General features: G+C 33.2%; 6 protein-coding genes and 1 long non-coding RNA gene across 11 annotated transcripts; 6 read left to right on the top strand and 1 right to left on the bottom strand.

Annotated features, from left to right (window-relative positions):
* The first annotated feature begins 89 nt into the window (after nt 1–89).
* Nucleotides 90–4030, top strand: LOC103844547 (glutathione S-transferase F5-like). Its single transcript, XM_009121344.2, is given in 4 exon segments — nt 90–232; nt 376–518; nt 762–810; nt 901–4030. Coding segments are annotated over 4 exon segments (750 nt in total). The 5' UTR covers nt 90–141; the 3' UTR covers nt 1368–4030.
* On the top strand, nt 2386–6417 carry LOC103844548 (glutathione S-transferase F5). Its single transcript, XM_009121346.2, has 4 exons — nt 2386–4610; nt 4782–4924; nt 5207–5255; nt 5348–6417. Exons 1-4 carry the CDS (start codon nt 4523–4525, stop codon nt 5812–5814), a joined length of 747 nt encoding a protein of 248 aa, XP_009119594.1. The 5' UTR covers nt 2386–4522; the 3' UTR covers nt 5815–6417.
* On the top strand, nt 6197–7620 carry LOC103844549 (glutathione S-transferase F6). The gene is made up of 3 exons (XM_009121349.3): nt 6197–6596; nt 6696–6744; nt 6974–7620. The coding sequence occupies exons 1-3, from the start codon at nt 6447–6449 to the stop codon at nt 7405–7407; spliced, it is 633 nt and encodes a 210-aa protein (XP_009119597.1). The 5' UTR covers nt 6197–6446; the 3' UTR covers nt 7408–7620.
* Nucleotides 7621–8312: 692 nt separating this feature from the next.
* On the top strand, nt 8313–9196 carry LOC103844550 (protein RALF-like 1). Its single transcript, XM_009121350.3, has one exon. The coding sequence runs from the start codon at nt 8554–8556 to the stop codon at nt 9004–9006; it is 453 nt and encodes a 150-aa protein (XP_009119598.3). The 5' UTR covers nt 8313–8553; the 3' UTR covers nt 9007–9196.
* A 1748-nt stretch (nt 9197–10944) lies between these two features.
* LOC103844551 lies at nt 10945–17477 on the top strand. Of its 3 annotated transcripts, XM_009121352.3 has the most exons (28): nt 10945–11190; nt 11282–11486; nt 11558–11658; nt 11759–11872; nt 11946–12095; nt 12197–12607; nt 12692–12849; nt 12933–13057; nt 13149–13240; nt 13442–13670; nt 13753–13816; nt 13898–14061; nt 14133–14203; nt 14292–14465; nt 14564–14635; nt 14731–14835; nt 14927–15016; nt 15103–15178; nt 15264–15360; nt 15458–15527; nt 15611–15790; nt 15880–16002; nt 16082–16165; nt 16287–16471; nt 16553–16691; nt 16771–16830; nt 16918–17022; nt 17110–17477. In XM_009121352.3, exons 1-28 carry the CDS (start codon nt 11104–11106, stop codon nt 17221–17223), a joined length of 3645 nt encoding a protein of 1214 aa, XP_009119600.1. In that variant the 5' UTR covers nt 10945–11103; the 3' UTR covers nt 17224–17477. The 3 variants fall into 3 exon arrangements, with proteins under 3 accessions (XP_009119600.1, XP_009119599.1, XP_033138281.1); XM_009121351.3 differs by having other exon boundaries at nt 11949–12095; nt 12197–12849; XM_033282390.1 differs by having other exon boundaries at nt 12197–12849.
* Nucleotides 17478–17726: 249 nt separating this feature from the next.
* Nucleotides 17727–19853, top strand: LOC103844552 (thiamine pyrophosphokinase 1). Of its 3 annotated transcripts, none has more exons than XM_033282454.1 (6): nt 17727–18245; nt 18343–18439; nt 18770–18842; nt 18983–19084; nt 19180–19423; nt 19526–19853. In XM_033282454.1, the coding sequence occupies exons 1-6, from the start codon at nt 18044–18046 to the stop codon at nt 19657–19659; spliced, it is 852 nt and encodes a 283-aa protein (XP_033138345.1). In that variant the 5' UTR covers nt 17727–18043; the 3' UTR covers nt 19660–19853. The 3 variants fall into 3 exon arrangements, with proteins under 3 accessions (XP_033138345.1, XP_009119601.2, XP_009119602.1); XM_009121353.3 differs by having other exon boundaries at nt 19174–19423; XM_009121354.3 differs by having other exon boundaries at nt 18338–18439; nt 19174–19423.
* A 317-nt stretch (nt 19854–20170) lies between these two features.
* On the bottom strand, nt 20171–23615 carry LOC103844553. The gene is made up of 2 exons (XR_628332.3): nt 20733–23615; nt 20171–20479 (listed from the first exon to the last, which is right to left on the bottom strand). It is a non-coding gene; the product is annotated as an uncharacterized LOC103844553 (long non-coding RNA).
* Between the last annotated feature and the right edge of the window lie 2190 nt (nt 23616–25805).

Below are 25805 nucleotides of genomic sequence, written 5' to 3'. Positions count from 1 at the left end.
TGTATAAGTATATTTTTGTTTGGTAAGAATATATACCACAGTGAGAAATAATATTTTCATACTCTATCTATATGATATAAATACTATACACCAAATCTATCTCAAGAAAATAAAATTCAGTGTATAGAGAAGGTAGCAAAAATGAGTTCCTCTAAATTGTCGGTAACGTTAGCTCTCATGATTGTGATCATGTCCATTTCTTATGAAGCATACGCATTAGCTCACAAAGATGGTAATTCATAATAACATCTAGATTTCTGAAATTTTCTACATTGTTTTCCTTTGACGATCAATTCAGAATAACGATTTGCTTGATGGGTTTTATTCTTACTCTTCTTCGTACGTAGTATATGATGAGTTAATATAAAGGTGCAGGATACAAGATTTATGGCTATCCTTCCTCCCCCAACACTAGGCGCGCCCTGGCTGTTCTCCACGAGAAAGGTCTCTCGTTCGATCGCATCACCGTCAACTTGACTACCGGTGACCCGCAGAAGCCAAGTTTTCTCCCTATTAATGTAAAGTTTTACGGACCTCTCGTTAGATTACTTGTGCTTCAAGATATGTTTAGGTCTAAATTCATGGTCGTCAATCCCTTTTTTATTGATACATATATCTGTTTGGTCGACGTGACTTAGCAAGGTATCATCATCTGAATATCCGTAATTAACATAGTTTTCTGCCCTATAGATCAGTTACTTGTGATTAAAGTTATGGTACATCTTAGGTTTTATGGTTAACAATCTGTTTGTAATATGCAGCCATTTGGTCAAGTCCCAGTTTTCCTAGACGGACATCTTAAGTTGATTGGTAAGTTTTAAAAGTTTGATTACAACTAACTGATCTGAGGATAAACATTTTTCGATTTTAGTTATTTTGATAGACATTTATTTTCCTTAGAATCCCGAGCCATATCGCTATACATCGAGACTGTTCATAGATCAAGAGGCACAAAACTCCTGAATCACAAAAATTACAAGAAAATGGGAACAGAAACAATGTGGATGTATGTCGAATCTTTTGAGTTTGATCCACCCGCATCGATACTCGTTTGAGAGCAAACCATCAAGCCTCTGAAGGGTCTAAAGGCGGACTATAAAGTTGTAAATGAAACCGAGACGAACCTAGGGAAGGTTCTAGATGTCTACGAAGAACGACTGAAAAACTCGAGATTCTTGGCTAGTAACAGATTCACATTAGCTGATCTTTTTCATCTTCCTAATATAGAATATCTTATGAACACAACTACAAAGAGACTGTTCGAAACCAGGCCTAACGTACACAGGTGGGTGGCTAAGATTACGGCTAGACCGGCTTGGAAGAAAGCTTGTGACGCCAAAGCTTGGTACGATAAGAAGAAGAATTAGTAAAAATTAAGAACTTTATGTGCAAAGTGTGTGTGTCTCGTTTGAGTGTTTATTTTAATATTTATAACCTGGTGCTATGAGCTTATAAGAAGCTTGTTGTGCTTGTTACCTGTAAGTTTGATGTTATATGAATAAAAGGCAAAACTTATTTCAGTAAATAAGGTTAACCCGAATTTCTAGTAATTAATACCACATTGACCACATGGTCGTCAAATCAAAACTTGTGTGAGAATATATGTGTTGTGTGTTTTCGTAAAAAAAAAAAGAATATGTGTGTTGTGTGTGTTTGGGTCTTTGTTTGTGAGCCTGTGTTGTTTGTCTGTGTGGTGGGGTATTGTATTGTAAGAATAAGATTCTATGTATTTGGTTTATGTGTTATCTGATGCATATATGGAATTATCACTGAAATAATAATTATTAATAATTCATTCATGTATGCTCTTGTTGTTGCAATATCACTGATAATTTCTCTATCAAATTGCATTATTTCAAAGTTTATTTCAAAGTTTATTTCAAAGTTATGTACCAATCTTAGTTTACATATACCTTCTCTGACATTTCTTTGTTTGGCAAGAATATTTAACATAGTCAGACATATGTTTAAATATTTCAATTCTGTATACGCATATTATATTAGCGATCCTTCAATTTTTCTTTAATGTTAGTCACTGACGTATACTTTCTTTTATTTAGACTAACTAGGTGATAATCCGCGCATGGCATATAATATATATATATATATTTTTTAATGAATATATTTCTAGTATATATTAACATATAAAATTAAAAAGATAAATAATTAATTAATTTTATTAATAATTTAAAAAATATGTTTAGATAAAAACTATTATTTTAAAATAAATTTTATAATTAAAATATCTATTTTTAAAAATAATTTTCACATTTAAAATAAATTATATTATATTTTAAATGTGAAAACAATATTTAAAAAAAAATATTTTTATTGTAAATTAATTTTAGAAATCAAAATTTTATTTTCTAGATATAAAAATAATTTTATGATATTATTAAATAAAATAAATAAATTAATTATACATTTTCTTTAATTTTATAAATTATAAATGCAAATACTGTTTTAAAAGTTTCATATGAGAGCACTGGCCAGAGAGCATTTGGAGAGCATTAGCATTTAGAGAATGATCTCCAAATGTTTTTCTAACAATTGTTTTTTTTTTTTTACAGCTAATGCTCTAACAATTGCTGATTGAATAATTTAGAGCATAATGCTAATGTTAATGCTCTACCAGTCAAAGCCTTAATCATCACAACATGTATTTACCAACACATTGGGCTCATAAGGAAAATGATAAGGATTTATCAACATTCGTCTTTCCAAATAATGCAAATTGATGAACAATAAGATTATTAGTCTATTAAAATTTATTGAGATTTCTTAATCTCAATGTCTTGGTGCTTAAGTTAAGGAATTGCATCAATTTATTATGGATTTTCCTTTTGAATTTTATGTACTTTGTAATATCAATAAATTATGATTTATAGCGATATCGCGTAATATCAATCCGTTTGAATTTATGTAGTTCCTAATATTGTTTCTTTTGAATTAATATTGTGCAAGTAATGACATGATTATGATTTATCATTATGATGGCCATTATCATAATGACATGATTAGGATTTGTAATGTATTATAGGAAAAAATAACCGTCATTATTTCGGTCAAAAATATTGAATTGCATACCAAATTTTGTTTGAAAGAGATTGAGATGGAGTAGAAAACACGTAGAACATGTACTATATAGATCACTAAATTTTGATTATAACATATAGATTGCTATACAAAGCATATACAAATGGACTAAAAAAGATTATCATAATAACAAAAGTTTGATATACAAATATCATAGTTATAAGTTATGACATATAGATTGATATACAAATTTTTAATATTAAAAACACGTAAAATTTTTTAAAAAAAGTTGAAAAGCTCAGCATGATCCGAGAGGACTTACATGTTGGGGTGGAATACTAAAGTCATTAGTTATAACATATAGATTGATATACAAATTTTAATATTAAAAAATTAAATTGTAACTAATAACTTTTGTAAAGAATAAAAATTTACAATTTTAACACTATATATAAAATCAAATGTAATAATATAATTATATTTAATATTGTTGTATGAATTTAGAATTCTAGTTGGAGATGATGTGATAATATTACACCAAAATATTATTTGATGCCTTGGCTTCCACAAGTTGAGATCTACTGACACACTTCGCTCTTATATAAATATACATTACATCAAACTGGTCGAATAAGGTAAGAAGGCTAATCAATTATTCGAAATTACACTATCCATAATGTCTTTATCATGCATATAAAATGAAAACATATACTATAATGACTTTGTAAGTTTATTTGGCAATGGCATAACATAACATGTAATTAGCCTAGAGAAGAGAGAGTTTTTCAATAAAGTGTGCGAGGTGCATTGTGGTGCTGGCATCTAATAAATGACAAAGTTGTTAATCATACATGAGGGTGAAGTTTATTTTTAAAAATGTACCTCAAATAAAAAGAGGGTAGTAGTATGGTAAATTTAGGATGCACATGCAAAAGTCAATATTAAGAAAAACTAAGGAAAGAAATTGACAATTACATGTAAAGAGAGAATTAATTGACAATTACAAGGTAATTAATGAAATAGGATATTAACTTTGAATGTTGATAAATGTTGAATGTGTGTTGAATTATCAAGTGAAATAAAAAGAACATAATATAAAGTGTTAAAAATGAAAATGATCAAATTAAATAAACTTTATTTCTATTTACAGAAAATAAAAAAAAATTATTTAATCTATAATCAGATAATTGATTTTAAATAACTAGGATAATATGAAAATATCAAAAATCTTTAGAACGTAACATGTGATTTTGGTAGCCTTCATTAATTAATTTACATTATCAAATTTCATTATTCAACATACTCATTAACTACAATGATTTAACTTTTGAATCTTTTATTCAACATTTCATTGTACATTGTTTAATTCACCAAATTGAATAGGAAATGTAATTACTATAGTTATGGTCTCTGCCTGAATATATACACCAAATCTATCTCAAGAAATAACATAAAGAATTTGAGTCGAGAGAGAGAGGGTAGCAAAATGAGGTTCTCTAGATTGTTGGTAACGTTTTCTCTCATGATGATGATGGCCATTTCTAATGAACCATTCGCATTAGCTCACAAAGAAGGTAAGCATAATAACACCTATATTTCTGATTTTTTCAAGCAAAATATCAGTTGAATTTGATATATAATTCTGTTTTAAGTTTCGAATTAAATTCTCTCAAACGAATAATATTATGGGTTTAATTCTCACTCTTCTTCGTAGTAGTATATGATGAGATAATATAAAGTTGCAGAGTACAAGATTTATGGCTTTCCTTACTCCGCCAGCACTTGGCGCGTCTTGGCTGTTCTACATGAGAAAGGTCTCTCTTACTATCCCATCACCGTTAACTTGAGAACCGGTGAGCAGAAGAAGCCAAGTTTTCTCTCTATTAATGTAAGTTTTACCTCTCGTTTGATTGCTTGTGTTTCAAGATACGTTTTGGTGTAAATTTTGGCTTTGATTTCATGATCGCCAATCCCTTTTTTTATTGTTACATATATCTGTTTGGTCGACTTATAAACTAATAACGGAATCATTGATCTGTATCTACATAATTAACATGGTATTGCTGACAAAAAAAAAATTAACATGGTTTTCTGCCCTAGAGATCAGTTACTTGTGATTAAAGTTATGGTACATCTTAGGTTTTATGTTTAACCATCTGTTTACATGCAGCCATTTGGTCAAGTCCCAGTTTTACTAGACGGACATCTAAAGTTGACTGGTAAGTTTTAGAAGTTTGATTACAACTAAACTGATATGATGATAAACATTCTTTCGATTTTAGTTATTTTGATAGACATTTATTTTCCTCAGAATCCCGAGCCATATCACTATACATCGAGAGTGCTCATAGATCAAGAGGCACAAAACTCCTGAATCACAAAAACTACAAGAAAATGGGAATAGAAACAATGTGGATGTATATCGAATCTTTTGAGTTCGATCCACCCGCAACGACACTTACTTTCGAGCAAGCCATCAAGCCTATGACAGGTCTAAAGACGGACTATAAAGTTGTAAATGAAACCGAGCCGCAGCTAGAGAAGGTTCTAGATATCTACGAAGAACGACTGAAAAATTCGAGGTTCTTGGCTGGTAACAGATTCACATTGGCTGATCTTTTTCATCTTCCTAATATAGAGTACCTTATGAACACAACTACAAAGCGACTGTTCGAGAGCCGGCCTAACGTACACAGGTGGGTGGCTAAGATTATGGCTAGACCGGCTTGGAGGAAAGCTTGTGACGCCAACGCCTGGTACGATGAGATGGAGAATTAATGAGACTAATAACTTTGTATGCAAGTGCGTGTGTTATGAGCTTATAAGAAGTTTAATAAATGAATAAATGGTAAAACTTATTTAAGTAAATAAGGTTAAACTGATCTTGATAGTGATTAGATCCAATGTGTAAGTAACCAACCATGCGTTTACCTTTCAGTCTATCAAATGAAATATTCGGTTAGACGGAGGAACTCAACAATACACGTGAACCCAACTATACCGGTCAAACTTTGACGAGTAGATAAAAGAGTATTATAGTAGTGGTCGTTATCAACCCCCGGTGGTTGATAATTTCTCTGATCATAATGTTTTATATTAACTTTATTCTTTTGAAAAAAAACCCATTAACTTAACCCTATAAAGTCTTGAACCAATAGAAACAAAGAATTCATATACATTAATCAAATTTACTTATTTCACAATAATCAACTTGACTTTGAATTAATCCCCTGACGAAGAGTTTTCAAGTTTGGTGCCGCCGGTTTGGTTTTTATTTATTCACCAAGTACTCCGTTTTAGTTGTATAAATACACTCTACCGTCTGCGTATTTATTTCATCAACCTCAAAGATCTCTCAACTTTTAAATACAAAAAAAAAAATACAAGAGAAATATTTTTAAAATCAGTCAATGGCAGGAATCAAAGTTTTTGGCCACCCTGCTTCTACAGCCACGAGACGAGTTCTCATCGCTCTGCACGAGAAAGAACTCGACTTCGAGCTTGTTCATATCGATCTCAAAGATGGTGAACACAAGAAAGAGCCTTTCCTTTCCCGCAACGTAAGTATATACTAATATAATATAATATTTCAAGATAAAAAAAAAGATATATATAGTAGTGAGAATCTTGGTCTGAAAATCTTGAAAATTGTTTTGCAGCCTTTTGGTAAAATTCCAGCCTTTGAAGATGGAGGCTTCAAGCTTTTCGGTAAACAACTCTTAATTTTTGAATCTTTAGTTTGGTTCACTTCAACTAGACTAAATTCAGATTCGGTTTAGTATGAAGCAAAAAAATATTAATGATTGGTTTATAAATCAAACCGGTTGAATGTATCTGTTTTGGTATGGATGCCTAATCTTGGATAATCTTTGATTTTGTGAAGAAAGCATAAACACTCAAAGTATAAACTGGATTTTTTTCATCTCTCTTTGTGCAGAATCAAGAGCAATTACTCAATACATAGCTCATGAATACGCGGACAAAGGAAACCAACTTCTCTCGCCTGGCTCCAAGAACATGGCAATCTTGGCCATGGGGATGGAAATAGAAGCTCATGAGTTTGACTCAGTTGCTTCAAAGCTTGGTTGGGAACAAATCTTCAAGAACTTCTTTGGTTTGACCACAGACCAAGCTGTTGTTAAAGAAGAAGAGGTTAAGTTAGGCAAAGTGCTTGACAACTACGAAGCTAGGCTTGGTGAGTCTAAGTATTTGGCTTGTGATCACTTCACTTTGGTCGATCTTCACCATATCCCTGTGATTCAGTACTTGCTTGGTACTCCAACTAAGAAACTCTTTGATGAGCGTCCACATGTCAGTGCTTGGGTTGCTGACATCACTTCTAGGCCTTCTTCCCAGAAGGTCCTCCTTTAAGTGGATTTTAAAAAATCAAAAATGTTAATCAGAAAGACTGAATAAATGTGGGGATGACCTCATAGCTCAATTCCCATAAACTCTGTTTTCTCTGTTCTTTTTTTTTTCTTTTTTCATGTGTACGCTGCTTTTCGGTTTAATGAGATATTGATTTGCATGTAATCTTCAGTTATGAGTCTTGATATATAAAAACAGATTTTTATTTAACAATCATATTTTAAAGTTAGACTTTAACATTTTTCAAAACTGTAACCTAATATTATAATTGTAAGAAAATTAGTGAACTTTTTCAAAATTGTAAGAAGAAAAAATATTTCAAACTAAGCATATAACATATTGTATGTTATATGTATCTTCATAAAATCTTACAAGAGACTAGAGAGAGCAAATGGGAGAAGAAAGCTACGTGTTGTTTGGCTGTGTTCACAACAAGTCCATGAGGTTGATAACACAGTTCAAAAGGACGTTAATTTTGTATGGTCTTCCAAGAATTTTCTCTTAAGTATATATCATCAATTCATGTCTTGATAAACAGACTGATTCATTGATCTAAAGATGTTTGAATGCTGTTATGAAACGCGTTATGATTCGGTGAGAAACAAAATTTGGTATTTTTAAAGAGGTTTGTATTATCTTAAAACGTGATTTCGTTAGAAAGTGCTAGTCTAATAATTACCGATTATTTTAGATTAGTTAAAGAGGGGTTAGGTTTTATTGTCCTTGTTTGCTTGGGATAGCGATAGCCCAACTCTTCTCAGAGTCTTTGTGGAAGAGAAAACAAATCATAGCTTAAAGATTCCAGTGCTTTCAGATCATTAAGAAAATATGATACTATTGATATAAAAACAAAAAAACATTCAAATGGATAATGAGAAAACGCTTGACCGCTCAAATTTATCAAATTGTTTTGGTACATTTCGTGTCAGTTCTAACAAATATTCAACCACTCCCAACAAATCTCCATTAATAAATCATTCATTAATCTTTTTTGAATCTCATTGTCAAATGGCATTTATGTAAATATCTTAATACATTCTATAATGTTTAAATATTTATCTATTAAACAAAATCACATAATTTTGATAAGAAATAGAATAAAAAAAAAAAAAACATGTTCAACCACTAACAAAAACAAAACTTTTATCCATGCACTCGCCAATGTATATATATAAACATAAGTTAAGCAACAAGGATGCATACAAGAGAAACCTAAAGAAAGAAAGGAAAAAAATGGCCAAGTCTTTCTCTCTGTTCCCAACCCTTATGATAGTCAGCATCTTCTTAATCATCTCTTCACCTCTGATCCAAGCCGGCTTCACCGATGACCTCAAGGGTCTAGAATGGTCCTCGACGGGAGTCCATGGCTCCTCAGGCTGCCACGGTTCAATAGCAGATTGTATCGGAACAGAGGAAGAGGAGATGGACTCAGAGATCAACAGAAGAATATTGGCGACAACAAAGTACATAAGCTATCAAGCTTTGAAGCGGAACAGTGTCCCTTGTTCGAGAAGAGGGGCGTCTTATTACAATTGCCAGAACGGAGCTCAGGCTAATCCTTATAGTCGTGGTTGCAGTGCTATTGCTCGTTGCAGGAGTTAGGTGTCAAGAACAAGTTCTTCTCTTCTTTATGGTTTCTTTATAATTTGTACGGTACTCATATAAGTTGGATTTGGATGTGAATAATCTTGGGTTGTTGTATGATCCATTAAGTGTTTAGTTGTGCTATAAGCTTTGAATATTCATGTGTACTATCTTGCACAAATAATAGTACAAGGTCTATGTTTATTTGTGTGGATGGCGTGCTCAAGCTGTAAATAAACTACAAAGCGACCAACTCTCAACCTAAACCCTAACAACTAACAAACATGTTAACGATGTTGACTTTAAATTGCTTTACCTTTTTCTTTTCTCACTAATAAAACATGTAAAAAATTAAATACTGAGAATTTGAATTCAAAAATTTACGGTAAATTATGATGATTTTGTTACTCTCTCATCTAAATCAATCAAAATATATAAACCAATAACACCTCTCAATTTCAAAATAATCTTTAATAGAGAAAAAATTGTTTTAAAATTACATTTTAAAAATTTATAATATATTTTTATTAAGTAATAATGGTAAATTGTAAAATTTAATAAATTAATTATATTTATCAAATTTTGATAGATCATAATTATACACTATAATTTATCACAAAAACAAAGTATCCATAAATGGAGGGAGTAATATTTTTAATACATGTAAAACCTTCAAAAATATAAAAATTGGGAAGTGATATTTATTACGACCAGCAACTGTAGAGCTTAAATTATCACCGTTTTGTTAGTATGAGTTTGAGTTTGGGTTTCGGTCCAACTGTTCACAGATGATCGATACACTTCATGGTATTACTCGGAAGATATTTGAGACTCGGATACTGGATCATCAGATTCCAATACGGGTTAACTTAATGGGCCTGAAACACATACAACACCAATAGGTCGTTACCCAATTAAATTTTTCTGACTGTAATAGCTTTGATTTTAATAATTACTAGTTTATTACTCAGTCTATATATAAAGGCGGGACTATTTCACGTGTTTAATACAACATCAACTGTTAAGTAGCTTGGTGGTTACATCTCTTTACTACAATCTCAAATTGAAGACATGCGTACAAATACAAGAGAATTAAATGTCCAAAGCGCTTAGCATTTATTTTATTCTCTTTTTTTTTTGACAACATCAAACAACTACTAACTAGATGCTCCAATTGGTCTAGCATCAACAATCTAATATGTTAACAAATCTTGTAAACTATGCAACAATCTAATCTAAAACATGCAACTTGAAAAAATAGAAAGAGTACTACAACTTTTGGATGATGATCAAGTGGATTTGCTGTAAGCCTGTTGTAAACTACGCTACTTCAACTGGGATAGACGCATACCAAGCTGTCATTATAATATGAACAGGTCTAACATTAGCATGCAGAATATTCTATCGGTCTTTTATAAACCATTAATAATTGGTCTCTCTTTTTTTAGGAAAAAAATCAAATATTGACTGTTGGACTTTGGATTTTTTAATAAATATCTACTTGACAATAAGGTAAAGAGAGAATCTACTCCCCATCAAATATCCAAACTAATTTATCTGTTTTCTGGATGGTCAAAAGCTCTCAAGTGGAGCTGATTTTATTTTAAATTGACAAAAGTTTATAAAAATAATTAAATACAATGACAACAATAAAAATACTTTTTAATGGAAAAAAAATTCTCTCAGTCCTCCAAAATAAAATTTTTAGAATATTCAAGCATACTAATAAATATTTACAGTTTTAATTATTTATTATTTTATCTACTTTTTAATAATTATTTATCAATGAAATTTAATCATTTCAAATATTCATAATTAATATGTCTTAAAAATATAAAAAATAGAAAAAAATTATTTTTGTGAAACAAGAAACAAATCCAAAAAAATTTACTTTAAGAGGGAATAATAATGTAACAAGTGTTTTTCCTTTTTACAAATATTAGGAAAAAAGAGATATTAATGTGTGTATATATATATATATACACAAAGCTTTGCAGTAAAAATCGTTCCTTTGCGAAATTCTCCTCTTTCTTTCTTTCTTTCGAAGCGTTTCTGATTTGGGGGGGATCAAAGCGGCGGCGAACAAGAAGAAGAGAGATTCGTTTCTAGACAATCATGGTGGAGACAAGACGCAGCTCATCCGCTTCAAAGCGGAACTCTCCTCCCGAGTCTTCATCCTCACGCCCTACCAAACGATCCAAGGTTAAGATCGGAGTACCAATTGTTTTATTTCTCGCAATTTCGTTTCTTTTTTCTTCTGATTTTGAGTTTTCTTTTGGCTCCGAAACCCTAGGCGACGGCGGCGGAACCGGCGGGGTCTTCGTCGGCGAGTGACGCTCCGATTGAGAATAATCAGAACCCTGTTTCGGTTCCTGGATCCGAATCTGGAGAGCCTTCGAAGCTGGGAACTAATGATCCAGTTATTGCAAACGATGCGAGCTGTCCTGATGCCGACACTAACCAGCAAGTCCAAGGCTTGGTGACGCCAACACCCACAGGTTTGGTTTTTGCATGTTGCATGTTTGAAAGAAACAAAAGAACTTATCTTTTTTTCTGAATATCTTTACAGGTGAAGTTGTGGCTGAAGCTGACAAGTCTAAGAAAGCTGAGAAGCTGTGGCTGAAGCGGACTAAGGCTCCTTGGGCGAAGCTTATTTCTCAGTATCCACAGGTGTGTTCTTTGCATGTTTAGTGAGCCTAGTAGGGTTTAATTTATAGCTGACAATGCACATTAGTTGAGTATTAATCATGTTGTTTATTTGCGGTTTCAGAACCCTCATCGTGTCATGAAAGGCCCTGTGTTTACTGTTGGACGGCGAGGATGCGATTTATCTATCAAGTATCAGTCCATGCCCAACGTTCTATGTGAACTGAGGCAGATGGAGGTATGAACGTCTATCTCTTTGGTTAAGTTTTGTACTAGCCTTTTTTTACTTATAATGTTTTGTTTTTTTTTAGCAGCAGGCAGGTCCTTCAGTTGCTTCGTTGGAGATAATAGGGAAGGGGGTTCTTGTTGAGGTCAATGGCAAGATTTACCAAAAGAGTACTTGTGTTCATCTGCGGGGTGGTGACGAGGTTATCTTCAACACCCCTGTGAAGCATGCTTATGTATCCTTTTAAGAGTGTTCTGGAAAGTTATGATCACATTGTTCTTTTCTTTTTATCTATCTATCTATGATGTTGTTTTGTTTCCTTGACATAGTGTTCAGATCTTTCAGCCTCTGAAAGATGAAAATCTAGCTGCACCAGACAGAGCTTCTTCAGTGAGCATTTTCGAAGCGCAGAGTACTGCCCCTCTGAAAGGGCTTCATGTTGAGACAAGAGCAGGAGACTCTTCATCATGTTCTCTATTGGCGTCTTTAAGAAAGATACACAATCTCCCTTTTCTACCACCTCCTGCTAAAAACGGCAAAAAGCAGCAAAATCCAGAGGTTTCTGTGCTGCCTTCTAGCTCTGATGATTGCATTCCGGATGTTGATATGAATGATGCGGATAGTAGCAATGATCATGCTGCGATTGCTTCGGCGGATAAATCAGTTGTCTCACCCTCTTTAACTGCCAACGATGACCTGAATGCTGATGGAAACGGAATGGATCCATCTCAAGAAACTGAAGAAGGTGTAAGTATTCCTGGTCCTGGATATGAAATTAGACCAATTTTGCGCCTACTTGATTTAAGGGGTAACGTTTCCAAAATACTGAAGGATGATGGAAGGGAAGTGAAGGAAGTGCCGAAAGAGTGTGGCAGTTCATCAGCGTCGGTAGCTACCAGACGTCAAGCACATAAGGATTTTCTGCGAGCAGGAGTACTCAATCCTCAGGACATAGAAGTTTCTTTTGAGAACTTCCCATACTTTTTAAGGTCAGTTATACAAACTATGATAAGCTGGACAACACGTATTGTGATCTTCCATATTTTGATAAACAACTCTCTGCGTTTGTCAGTGGCACAACTAAGGATGTTTTGGTAGCATCAACATATGTCCATATGAAGTCTGAAAGCAAGTTTGCAAAGTATGCATCAGATCTGTCGACAGTGTGTCCCCGTATCTTGCTCTCTGGGCCAGCTGGTATGAACGAAACTCTGAATATAATTTTTTAATTATTTTGTTTCTCTTATCTATTTTCATAACAAAATTTTCATATGGTATATTTTTGAAGGCTCTGAGATATATCAGGAAGCTTTAGCAAAAGCGCTTGCGAAAAATTATGGGGCCAAATTGATGATTGTTGACACACTCTTATTACCTGGGGTAAACTTCCAGTTAGCCTTTTATATTTTTCTTGTCATTTGAGCGTCTGATTTTGAGCATATTGGTATTAAATTGGCGCTCTTGAATTAATTATTGGTTGTGCGTCAGAAGATGTATTAAATCCCGGGAATCTCTTAACTTACTGGAATTTACACAGTATTACTAACATTGATTCTCTACTCTTTGAATGTGTGGCTTCAGGGACCAACAGCTAAGGAAGCAGATTCTTCCAAAGATAGTTCCAGGCGTGAAAGATTGACTGTGATTGCTAAACGAGCCGTACAGGCTGCACATGCTGCTGTCATGCAGCATAAGAAACCAACTTCAAGTGTTGAGGCTGATATCACAGGTGGATCAACATTGAATTCTCAGGCTGTTATGAGGCAAGAAGTGTCAACCGCAACCTCTAAAAGTTACACCTTTAAAACTGGTATGGTTATTTATGCATGATTTTTCAGCTTCTTTTATGTGTAACATTCTGTTTTATTGAACATCACTTCTGTAATTATTAGGTGATCGAGTGAAGTTTGTAGGCCCTGCAACTTCTTCAGTTACTTCTTTCCATACCGCACATAGGTATTGTTTGTTGTTTCTCTTCTCATTTTTTTCATCTGATGTAGATTGTTGTAATCATAACACAGTTTTATTTCCTTTTAGTGCTATTCTATCTAGGGGACCGACAACAGGTTTACAGGGCAAAGTACTCCTTGCGTTTGAAGACAATGTATCTTCAAAAATCGGGGTTAGATTTGATAGACCGATAGTAGATGGCAATGATCTTGGTGGTCTATGCGAAAAGGACCGTGGTTTCTTTTGTACTGGTAATTTTCCTTTTAATATCTACGCATTTGCATCAAAAGTTAATTGTACTAATGACATTCGTTGTGTGCAGCTACTTCACTTCGGTTAGATAGTTCTTCCAGTGACAATGCTGATAGACTTGCCATTAATGAAATCTTTGAGGTAGTTTTTACCACCACTTTTTGTTGCCTCTCTATTTAATTTGAAGAGCGCTACTTAGTCCCTTTAACCTCTTTGAATGATATTGTAGGTGCTTACTAATGAAAGTGAAAAAGGATCACTGATATTGTTCTTGAAAGACATTGATAAATCTGTGTCGGGGAACACGGAAGTATATGTAACTTTGAAGAGCAAGCTTGAGAAATTACCGGAGAATGTTGTTGTCATAGCCTCGCAAACCCAATTGGACAACCGAAAGGAGAAAGTAGGAATTCTATTTGAACTCTATTTTTGTATGCTTAATTATTCTTATCTTCTTTTCAAAATGATTAGTTGACACCTCTTTTGATATTTCATCTTCAGTCCCATCCTGGAGGTTTCTTGTTCACAAAGTTTGGCAGCAACCAGACAACATTGCTGGATCTTGCATTTCCGGTATGAAAACCCGACTCGTTCTTTAATATTATCCATTTTCTCCTGAGTTGTAACTTGTAAGTGGCGATACTGAGTTCTTTTCATGTCCTCTGCAGGATAATTTTGGTGGTAGACTGCAGGATAGGAACAAAGAAATGCCTAAATCACTGAAACAAATCACTAGGCTATTTCCTAACAAAGTGACCATCAAGTTACCTGATGTAAGATCCTTTCCTCTCTCTTTTTTTTTTCTTTCTTGCCTGGAATCATTTTTTTTCTTATGTCATTTTCTTTTCTTCTAAAATATAATAGGACGAAGCTTTGCTGTTGGACTGGAAGGAGAAACTCGAACGTGATACAGAGATCCTAAAGGCTCAAGCTAATCTTACCAGCATCCGTGCGGTGAGCGTTTTTGAATGATATCCCATGTCGCTGGTTATTTCTTCTTTTGTGTGTTTGCTTATGTCCCTTTTCAATGATTCTTGCAGGTTCTTAGCAAAAACCGTCTGGAGTGCCCTGACATCGAAACCTTGTGCATCAATGATCAATCCCTTCCGACTGATAGTGGGATCTTTCCCTCTTGCTTTTTCTGTCTTTCTTCCTTGAGTGTATGATTATTTGGCTAACCCCGTAACTTTATGATTAATAGGCGTGGAGAAAGTGGTTGGCTGGGCTTTCAGTCACCATCTTATGACCTGCTCAGAACCGACGGTCAAAGACAACAAGCTTATCATCTCTGCCGAAAAGTGAGCTTTTTGAATAAGAGCCCTGTAGTATATAACTTGGATTGTTTCTTGTGATATTTTCTTGAAAATATAACCTTTTTGGCATGTGTTCCGGCAGCATCACATATGGTCTGCAGGTGTTGCATGGGATTCAAAACGAAAACAAGAGCATAAAGAAATCTCTCAAAGTAATATTCATAATCCTTACGTCATTCCCCCCCGCGCTAACCAAGATTATTATTTTAATAATTACTATGCTATGTCATATCAGGATGTTGTTACTGAGAATGAATTCGAGAAGAAGCTACTATCAGACGTCATTCCTCCAAGCGATATTGGTGTTTCATTTGATGATATTGGGGCGTTGGAAAATGTGAAAGATACCTTGAAGGAGTTGGTGATGCTTCCTCTTCAAAGACCTGAATTGTTTGGCAAAGGCCAGCTTACAAAGGTACCTTGTCGCTTTTTCACTTTCAAATGTCTGTTTCCTCTCCCTCTTCTTTAGAAACTGAAATGTAACTGTTTTTATTTTTAATGCAGCCTACAAAGGGTATACTGTTGTTTGGACCGCCTGGTACAGGGAAGACGATGCTGGCAAAGGCAGTTGCAACTGAGGCTGGTGCAAACTTTATCAATATTTCAATGTCCAGCATTACTTCGAAGGTATATATTTCTAAGAACTGTGACCTGATTCATGAATATTTCCTCGAGATTAGACTTGACGTTTAGATTTTGTTTGTAGTGGTTTGGTGAGGGAGAGAAGTATGTAAAAGCCGTTTTCTCCTTAGCAAGTAAGATAGCTCCGAGCGTCATCTTTGTTGATGAGGTATGTTGCGAGACTTTTTCAAAAGAGCTCTCTTCTGCTTTATGCTTCTTTGAATGCTCGTTTAGTTTCCCTTTTCTTATGCCTTCTGAATATGTTTTGAATTGGAAACGAAATTATATAGGTTGATAGCATGTTGGGAAGAAGAGAGAATCCAGGAGAACATGAAGCTATGCGTAAGATGAAGAACGAATTCATGATTAATTGGGACGGCTTGCGCACAAAGGATAAAGAACGAGTTTTAGTGCTAGCTGCTACCAACAGGCCATTCGACCTTGACGAAGCTGTGATTAGAAGGCTTCCCCGAAGGTAAATAAACTGTCAAATGATTCTCTGTTTCATGTCATCTTCGAAGCAGCATCGCTCAAGAGTTGGTATTCTGTTGTGCAGGTTGATGGTTAATCTGCCGGATTCAGCAAACAGATCGAAGATCTTGAGCGTAATATTGGCAAAAGAAGAGATGGCAGAGGACGTAGATTTGGAAGCTATAGCCAACATGACAGATGGGTACTCTGGGAGTGACTTGAAGGTCTGTTATTTTCTTCCATCCAGTTTTTTAAAAATATAAAAGCCTGTTTCTTAAACATCATACCATTTTGGGTTTGCAGAATCTTTGCGTGACCGCAGCACATCTACCTATCCGAGAGATATTGGAAAAAGAAAAGAAGGTTTTGGCTCTTATCTTTAACATCAGTGTGTTATTTACATTTGTGGTTCTATAAACCAGAACTCAATGCTGTGTTTGTGACTCGCAGGAGAGAAGTGTAGCTCAAGCCGAAAACCGACCAATGCCGCAGTTATATAATAGTACAGACATCAGACCCTTGAACATGAAGGATTTCAAGAGCGCACATGAACAGGTTTGAGAGACTGAAAACATAGACACAAACAATAGTTTAAGATTTGGTATAAGTTTTGGGATTGAATGGGGATGCTTCGTGTTGTAGGTGTGTGCGAGTGTGTCGACTGATTCATCGAACATGAACGAGCTTCAGCAGTGGAACGAGCTATATGGAGAAGGAGGTTCAAGGAAGAAGACGTCACTCAGCTACTTCATGTAAAGAGAAAAGAGAGCTGAGGCATGGAGGTTGCTTTTTGTTTTTCCCTTTATTATCCATATTAAAAACTCTCGTTGATCCTTTAAGAGAGAGAAGAATCCTCTTGAATGATCTAAAAAATGTTTTGTTCGCTCATAACAAAAAAAAAAAGAGAAACATCGGATGTGCAATCTATTTACATGCTTAATGATGCTTAATGATGTACGCTGAACTATGTATATAGAGAAGGTGTAGGTATTTAACTAGTTATTTTGTTATTTATTTCCAGCTTTATTTTTTTGTTTCTTTTACTAATGTTGGTTGAAAATTCATTGAACTAGTTAATGAGATTTTCTACAAGAGCATCCTTTTATGGGCTGAAGGGACAATGCATGGAATGGATTGGTTAATGCAATTTGGATATGAAAACAACGGTCCACTAACCTTTTCTATTACTAGGAATAATTACTATTTTTAACAAGTTAATTAGAATGTGCATTCTCTTTGTTTTAATGGGGTGCCCGTTGAAAATACAAAATGTTTGAGTTCATGTGAGGCCAAGTTGACCTTCTGGAAAGATGTCAGTAACAATAATACAATTGCAAGAAAAATATCTCTACTTTTTTGAAAAAAATAATAAGAAAGAAGAATAAAATAGGAACTATAGGTTAAAAAGATACCTTTTCAATGGTCAGGAAAAGGAAGCAGAAACAATAGTAAAACGACGTCAGATGACAAGACGTGGCCCACCTTTTTAACCAAATCAATCTTTGAAAAGTCAACCCTTTTGGTCGGTTCGCTTATGTATTTATATCAAAAAATAAAATAAAAATTCAGGAAATCAATGAATGAGAGTTTAATACAAAAAAAAAAGTATAATATAAATCATCTCATCTCGCCGTTTCCGATGTCAGGCATGGAACAAGTAATGATTCACTCTTCGAGCTTTCTCCTCCCGTCGATTCCCGCCGACGAAGCTTCAGCATACGCTATCGTCGTTCTTAACCAGAAGCTACCACGATTCACTCCTCTTCTCTGGGAACATGGTACCCCTCGCCTTCTCTCTTTTTGATTAATCGTTAGAAATATGATATAACTTTGTTTATAATAAGTTTTGAAAATGTTATATATGTGTTAGAGCAGCAAAACTCCGTCTTTGTGCTGATGGAGGCGCTAATCGCATCTACGATGAGTTACCTCTCTTCTTCCCTCACGAAGACGCTCTCCTCATCCGTAACAGGTTCTGTCTGTTTCCGCATCTTTTATCTTGTCTGAAACTTTTGAATTAGGGAGACTGATTTAAAAATTAAAAAAGAAAAAAAGAAAACTTTGGGGATGGTTTATTGGAACAAAAATAAGTCTCCCTTTGAAGATATTGAGAAGAAGCCTATGGATTCAAACTGTATCTTCTTATGAGCTGACGAATGATGGTTTGTTTGTATATAGAAATTTTGATTTTTTTTCGAGAAACTGGAAAGTTCTAGTCTTTATAGCCAAAACTCAAAGTCTTTTTTGTACCTATTAAGAAACTTGTAGAGGTGGTTCTGAGGATGTATGTGAATGTCTTTAGGTATAAACCAGATGTTATCAAGGGAGATATGGACTCTATTCGCCCTGATGTCCTCAACTTTTATGTAAGCTTGGTAAGCTTCTTCTTGTGTGTGTGTGTGTGTTTTCTTCTTCTTCCATTCTGTATTATTGTATAATAATCACATTGTATGGTGTGTCTTTCTCTGCTTTTGATTGATTGTTCTACTCTTCTTGGTGTTTCCTTTTGTCTCAGGGAACTAAAGTGATAGATGAATCTCATGATCAAGACACCACTGATCTTGATAAATGCATCTTGTTTATCCGTGACTCTACGCTGAATCAAGAGAGTAGCAAAGTAAGTTAGCATTCCGAAAACCTCTGTGTTTTTGTGTTGTCTGCATGTGTTTTTAACTTCTTTTTTTTTGCTTTCTTTTCTTCTGGTAGCTCCAGATTCTTGCTACAGGGGCACTCGGGGGAAGATTTGATCACGAAGCCGGTAATCTCAACGTCTTGTATCGATATCCAGACACTAGGATAATCCTTTTGTCTGATGACTGCCTCATCCAACTCCTTCCAAAGACTCATCGACACGAGATTCGAATTCAGCCTTCTCTCCAAGGACCTCACTGTGGACTCATCCCTATCGGCGCTCCATCTGCCAAAACCACAACCACAGGGCTTCAATGGGATCTCAGTAAGTAACACATCAAACCAATTCACTGTGGTTTAACATCTGTCTTAAAGCATCTCATGGGTCTAACCATGGTTTATATTTGTTTTTATCATCGTCTTTCAGACAACACTGAGATGAGGTTTGGTGGATTAGTAAGTACATCGAATATGGTTAAAGGGGAGAAAATCACAGTTGAATCGGATTCAGATCTTTTGTGGACGATATCCATCAAGAAACAAGACTCCACAAGACCTTAGGCGTGGGGTTAACAACAACAACGACACTTTACTATTTTTTCTACGATATCTTTCATACATTGCACTACTTCAATATTATTGTTGTCTTTTCACTCTAGCATCAGGTAGGAATAAGACTTGTTGGATGTACCTGATTACTTAGATGCCGTTTTTTACGAGATGATTTCAATGATTTAGTCATTGTGACTGGATGATTAGAGTTGGATGTTTAGAGTTTATAAAGAAAGAACTCAAAGGGTGAATGAGTAGAGTACAATCACTGTTAAGACTAACGAACAAACCGTCCCGAGTAATCCCTTAACCAAACAAACAAAAGCTCTTTATGTGTTCAAAGCAACATAACACTGATGTTATCAGTCAAAACATTACTTAAACATTGCTTAATTTGTCTCGAGCGAGTTTCTGCCGTATGAAGAAACAAGTAAGATTACGTAGAGCCAACGAAAGGGTTTAAGGATCTTGTCCATTGTTTTAGAGTCTTGCACTATAACAACGCCCTTTAAGTTAGACAAGAAAGAAGCCTAAGTTTATATCATTTTTCTTTAAGTGGCAAATGCACAAACTCTGTATATATATATCTCTATCTGTTTTCGATAAAACTAATAACTTTTGTAAGGTTACAACTTGTACAAGACACAAATTACAACTCAACCGGTTCCTCTATATTATCTATTCTCTCAATCTCCTAATCTCTCTCTCTCTCTGTTTTTCTCGCTCAAGAAGATGAGGATAACAAACAACTCATGTGCCAAGGCTAATCCAACTCAGCTTGAAACCTTCTCTCGCCAGCAGAAGCTTTCAACACTTGGTTTTATCTGAACTGTAAAATCAAATATCAAAATGAGCTCCAAAAGCAAACGACGAACGTGACCAGCAAACAACAATCAGAAATAACACAAACCAACAACGAGAACAAGACTAACACAAGTTTCTGGAACTTGAACGCAGAGGACGTATAACCATAAACTGACAACCGTATATAATCAACATTCTCTCACAGATCAACAGAGATTCAACAACCACAAGCTTTTGAAACACAAACAGGATATAGGAAGGGAAAAAAGATAGAAGACCTGACAAACCGCCAACAGAGAAGGACCAAACACCAAAACAGCCATCATCATCAATCAAAGCAAGCATGCATCCACCGGAATCCTGAAACAACAAAACGACAAGTCGATCATATGGAACAAACAAAAGACAAAATAAAAGAAAGAAATCAAAGAAAGAACTGAAAACAAGGGAAACTTTTTATAATAACTTTAATCAATTATGAAAAAATTAGTGATCATAAGTGTTAAACCAAATAAAGGGATACTACCAGCTTACAAACACAATGACTGGAGAAAGGATAATACCTTTAACCAATCATATATAGTGATCGGATAGCCCACTCTATTTATTTCACAAATTTACACTAACTTTCCATGATCAATCAAGCTCTATAAAAAATTTCCCTAAAACCTTGAAAACGTATTTTAGAAAAACGAAAATTTTATAGTTTCTAGAATTGATTAGAAGAATTTAGTGATCATAAGTGTTAAACCAAATAAAGGGATACTACCAGCTTACAAACACAATGACTGGAGAAAGGATAATACCTCTAACCAATCATATATAGTGATCGGATAGCCCACTCTATTTATTTCACAAATTCACACTTAACTCTTCACTGATCAATCAAGTTATATAAAATTTCCCTAAAAACCTTGAAAACATGTTTTTAAAAAACAATTTGAGAATTTTGACCCAAAAAAAAAACAATTTGAGAAAAAAATCAATACAGAGAAAACATGTTTGGTAGAAAGAAAAACAAGTTTGTAAAATAAGAAAAGAGAAGACCTGATAAACCGCGTGAAGAACGATCAACACCTTGAAGACGTTGTAGCTCGTAGAGACATGGCAGAGATCAATCAACAATCATCCGTGAAAAGGTGAAAAAACACCAAAGAAAATCGCTCTTGCAAGACAAAAACAAAAAAAGAATGAAGACAAACATAAGGTTCTGTAAGAGAGGAAGAAGACAAGTGTAAGGTTCTGTAAGAGAGGAGGTCTTTATTTATAGGCGAGGCTGGAGATTTGATCGTCTTGTCTCCAACGGTCATAAATTAAATTCTATTATTTTCTCTCTTTTTTTTATTTGCTCTAACGGTAACTTGGTGACTTAACTGCGAGTTAATTTTTATAGTATCGAGATTTCAAAATCCACCCTAATATCTATATTATCAAAAGTGTATTTGGACCTTCGCACCCACAAATTCACACTGAAATAAACTTCCTCAAGAAACTACATCATCAAAGCCCATTTGGATAGCGACACGTAATCATCATATCCGGGTAATTTAATAGGCTTCAAAACCCAATTTTAAGAAGTTTAACCTTTTAATAAATTGCGATTTGGTCCTCGTATTTTCTGAAATTACATTACCGCTCACCCAAAAACATTCGCCTAACATAAGGTAAAATGGTATATTTCAATTCAACCTTATGACAAAAAAGGTATATCTGAACCTGAACTTTATGCATTGTACTTGTTCATTTTTGAACTTTGTATGAGTGCGTATGCCATACTGAACTAAACCCAAAATTAAAAAATGCTACATAAACTTTACGCGTCGGTGCTTTTTCATTCACAAACTTTATAATAATGCATATTTCATACTGAACTAAGCAAAAAAATTTTTTAAAAATATATCTTATTATATAAAGCTTGGTTCTTTAAAGTTGCTAATTAACACGATCTTGATACATGGCAATTATATATTTAAGATTGTGACATGTGTTAATATTGTTTTTTTTCCTAAAATCATAAAAAAAAAAGATAACTGTAAAAAAATGATAGTAATTATCCTTTTTAAAAATCTTAAACCAAAAAATTGTTAAAAAAGAGTGTTTAATGTTAATTTTCTTTTATTGGTTCTTAAAGTTTCTAATTAATATGATCGCGACACAAGCCAATTATATAATTAAGATTGTGACATGTGTTAATACTAATTTTCTTTTTCTATCATAAAAAACTATAATTATTCACATATTAACATGATTTTTTGAAAAAAATAATAGTAATTTTCGTTTTTACAAATCCTATACCAAAAACGATTTGTACAAATAATTTATTTAATACTAATTTTCCTTTACTAAAATCATAAACCAAAAAAAATTTGTACAAATAATTTTCCTTTTCTAAAATAATAAAGAAAAGATAACTGTAAAAAAATGATAGTAATTATCCTTTTTAAAATTCTAAAGCCAAAAATTTGTAAAAGAGTGTTTAATGTTAATTTTCTTTTATTAAAATCTGATTTTTTGAAAAAAGTAATAGAAATTTTTCGTTTTTACAAATCCTATACCAAACACGATTTGTACAAATAATTTATTTAATACTAATTTTCCTTTTCTAAAATCATAAAGAAAAGATAACTGAAAAAATATTAATAGTAATTATCCTTTTTAAAACTTTTAAACCAAAAAATTGTAAAAGAGTGTTTAATGTTAATTTTCCTTTATTCAAATCCTAATTAAAAAGATCATAAACCAAAAGGAACTACAATTATTCACATCTATATATAGGACTAAGCTCTCTCATATTTTGACACTTCTCATATTTGATCAGTAAGCATAAAGAAAAATATTAGGTGGGTTTTTTGGTCATCGCATGTTCTTTTCTTCTTATAAACTGATGTTAATTTTTTTTTCATTATTGTCATGTTGGGCACGTAAGTTATTGCCACAATAATGCTTAGGAGTTTGTACATACAATATATAATTAGTTATGATGTTGTACATAAGTTAATGTCAACGCCAATTTACTACTTTAATACGTTTAATTATGCTTATGTGTGTTCGTTCTATTTATTATTTTCTAACTGAAATTGTAATTCAATTTGCTACCAGGAATTATCAAGAGACAATGGCTTCAGAAAGTTATCTAACACTAGATCAGTTAAATAAGAAATGTCCTTACCGTCGTACTGAGTACGTCTTACTAGAAAGTGGGAAGCAAGAAATTTAAATAAGAATAACGAGCTTATAGGAATAAATTTTCTCATACTTGATAAGATGGTAAATATTTTAATTTAAAAAATCTTATATAGTTTTATTGTTAAAAATAATTTGTTTATTATATAGGAAAATATAATTCAAGGTTGTGTGCATCCTTCTCTTATTGAAAAGTTCGGAGATGGATTACATGAAGGGGCCATTATTGAAATCTGAAAATTTAATTTGCAAGATTACAATAAAAACTACAAAATCTCATATCATAAATTTCAAATAAGATTGACCGAGAGAACAACAATTGCATGTGTGGAGCAACAATTACCTCAAACACCGCCTGAAAAATTTCAATTTCGAAACTATGAAGAGTTTGCTCAACTGAAAGATTCAACATACGATTTATATGGTAATATTTAGTATTTTCTTTGGTCAGTTATTTCTTTATCTTTCTCCTTTTGACTTCGCTTTATATATTCAGGATAGTTAAATCTCTTGCAGTATTGAATGCAAAGATTGATAGGTTTAAATAATTATTACATTGACTGAAGTTGGATCTTTTCGTATAGAGTCTGCTTGACATTGGTTGATGCATTTGTATGTTTAGTAGGTCATTGATTGATTGATTACTAGGAACACGTAATCTGTTTTTTTGTAGCAATTTGGTTGTCAAACATCATATGTTTCAGTCAAATTATTCGGTATTTGTAATGAATTTTGCTTGAAATAACATTATTATATAACACGATTTTTTTTACAGATGTAATCGGATGTATAAAGAATATTGAGAAAACGGATGTTCGTAGCAAGACCACACCTGTCCTCCGAAGAGTTATTCAACTTTATTGAGAAAGGAATATTTTTCAATTCCAATTCTATTAATCAATTTCGATTTTTATTTTTTATTTCTCTTTTACAAAAATTCTATCTTATACAATAGAATTGAAATACAAGCAACACTATGGGCTGAACAAGCAGAACTATTTGAAGATAAATATCGCGCTTTGAAAAGTAATAATATTGTTCTTATCATGACAAGTGTTTTGATCAAGACATATCAAGGTGTAATTTGTCTCTCAGCATCTTCTGGGACTAAATTCTATTTGAATTATGATTTTGATTCTGTTACCGACTTTCGAAAAAGGTATTATTTAAAAGGTTCAGTTCAGGTTCGGATAACCCATTTAAATAATTTTTGAAATTTAAAAATTCATTATATACTTTAAATCCTCAAAATCTATAAATACAATAATATATTACATATAAATTTGAATAACATATGTCAAAACACCTAAAATTAACATATAAATTGGTTTGGTTTGAATATCTTGATAGAGAATCAATAGAAATTTCAAATATATTTTGGTGTTTTCAGTATATTTTAGCTATCTTAGACATTTAGTTTTAACTATTTGTTTATATTTTCAAGTATTTTACACACATTAAAAGTATCTTATATATTTTGGATGTTATTAATATACATTAAATCTAAAAATAATTAATATATTTAGGTATATAAATCTATATAATATTTATTCGGATACCCGAAATACTTCGTTTCATTTCTCTAGATACCAAAATTTTGAACCCGTTCGAATATTTAATCAATTTCGATTCAGGTTCGGTATTATTTTTTTGGATCGGGTATGGTTCAGTTTTTCGAATTTTGTTTTTTTTGCCCAGCCCTATTTTAATCTATGTTTCATAGTAACATACGAAGACGTTTTCATTAAATTAATATAATAAAAACATGTTATAAAAAACTTTTAAAACCATTCCAAATTACTATTAATATAGCCTTTCATCATTCCAAAATACGATTTGAGTTGAACTTGAACATGATTATTCCAAAACAGACGATATAGTCTGATCATTAAAAGGTGAACTATTTATTAAAAAAACAAAAACAAATTATTAACTATTGTAAAACACGAAAGACAAACATCAAAAATTATGTAGAAAACAGATTTAAATTCAAAATTGTGTCCATAACATATACATATATTCTAAAATTGATGTAAAAAAAATTGTCATTCTTTATATGTTTTCATAAATTTAAAAATCAAACAAAATCCGTGCAACGTACGGGTCCATACCTAGTATAGTATAAACTCTCACAATCGTGCTTATCCGTCAAAAGCACTAGTCATTCG

The sequence above is a fragment of the Brassica rapa genome, chromosome A10 (genome assembly GCF_000309985.2).
Source record: "Brassica rapa cultivar Chiifu-401-42 chromosome A10, CAAS_Brap_v3.01, whole genome shotgun sequence".
Lineage (NCBI taxonomy): Eukaryota > Viridiplantae > Streptophyta > Magnoliopsida > Brassicales > Brassicaceae > Brassica > Brassica rapa.
This window is presented reverse-complemented; position numbering and strand designations above follow the sequence as displayed.

What these genes read in the sequence shown, in the direction of transcription:
- LOC103844548 (XM_009121346.2), top strand. Translation starts at nt 4,523, where the DNA reads ATGAGGTTCTCTAGATTGTTGGTAACGTTTTCTCTCATGATGATGATG. An exon ending in CGCATTAGCTCACAAAGAAG is followed by an intron (nt 4,611 to 4,781) that starts GTAAGCATAATA and finishes ATAAAGTTGCAG; the next exon opens with AGTACAAGATTTATGGCTTT. An exon ending in CAAGTTTTCTCTCTATTAAT is followed by an intron (nt 4,925 to 5,206) that starts GTAAGTTTTACC and finishes GTTTACATGCAG; the next exon opens with CCATTTGGTCAAGTCCCAGT.
- LOC103844549 (XM_009121349.3), top strand. Translation starts at nt 6,447, where the DNA reads ATGGCAGGAATCAAAGTTTTTGGCCACCCTGCTTCTACAGCCACGAGA. An exon ending in AGCCTTTCCTTTCCCGCAAC is followed by an intron (nt 6,597 to 6,695) that starts GTAAGTATATAC and finishes ATTGTTTTGCAG; the next exon opens with CCTTTTGGTAAAATTCCAGC. An exon ending in TGGAGGCTTCAAGCTTTTCG is followed by an intron (nt 6,745 to 6,973) that starts GTAAACAACTCT and finishes CTCTTTGTGCAG; the next exon opens with AATCAAGAGCAATTACTCAA.
- LOC103844550 (XM_009121350.3), top strand. Translation starts at nt 8,554, where the DNA reads ATGCACTCGCCAATGTATATATATAAACATAAGTTAAGCAACAAGGAT.
- LOC103844551 (XM_033282390.1), top strand. Translation starts at nt 11,104, where the DNA reads ATGGTGGAGACAAGACGCAGCTCATCCGCTTCAAAGCGGAACTCTCCT. An exon ending in CCCCTGTGAAGCATGCTTAT is followed by an intron (nt 12,096 to 12,196) that starts GTATCCTTTTAA and finishes CATAGTGTTCAG; the next exon opens with ATCTTTCAGCCTCTGAAAGA. An exon ending in CTTATCATCTCTGCCGAAAA is followed by an intron (nt 15,361 to 15,457) that starts GTGAGCTTTTTG and finishes GTGTTCCGGCAG; the next exon opens with CATCACATATGGTCTGCAGG.
- LOC103844552 (XM_009121353.3), top strand. Translation starts at nt 18,044, where the DNA reads ATGAATGAGAGTTTAATACAAAAAAAAAAGTATAATATAAATCATCTC. An exon ending in GCTCTCCTCATCCGTAACAG is followed by an intron (nt 18,440 to 18,769) that starts GTTCTGTCTGTT and finishes GAATGTCTTTAG; the next exon opens with GTATAAACCAGATGTTATCA. An exon ending in AGGGCTTCAATGGGATCTCA is followed by an intron (nt 19,424 to 19,525) that starts GTAAGTAACACA and finishes ATCGTCTTTCAG; the next exon opens with ACAACACTGAGATGAGGTTT.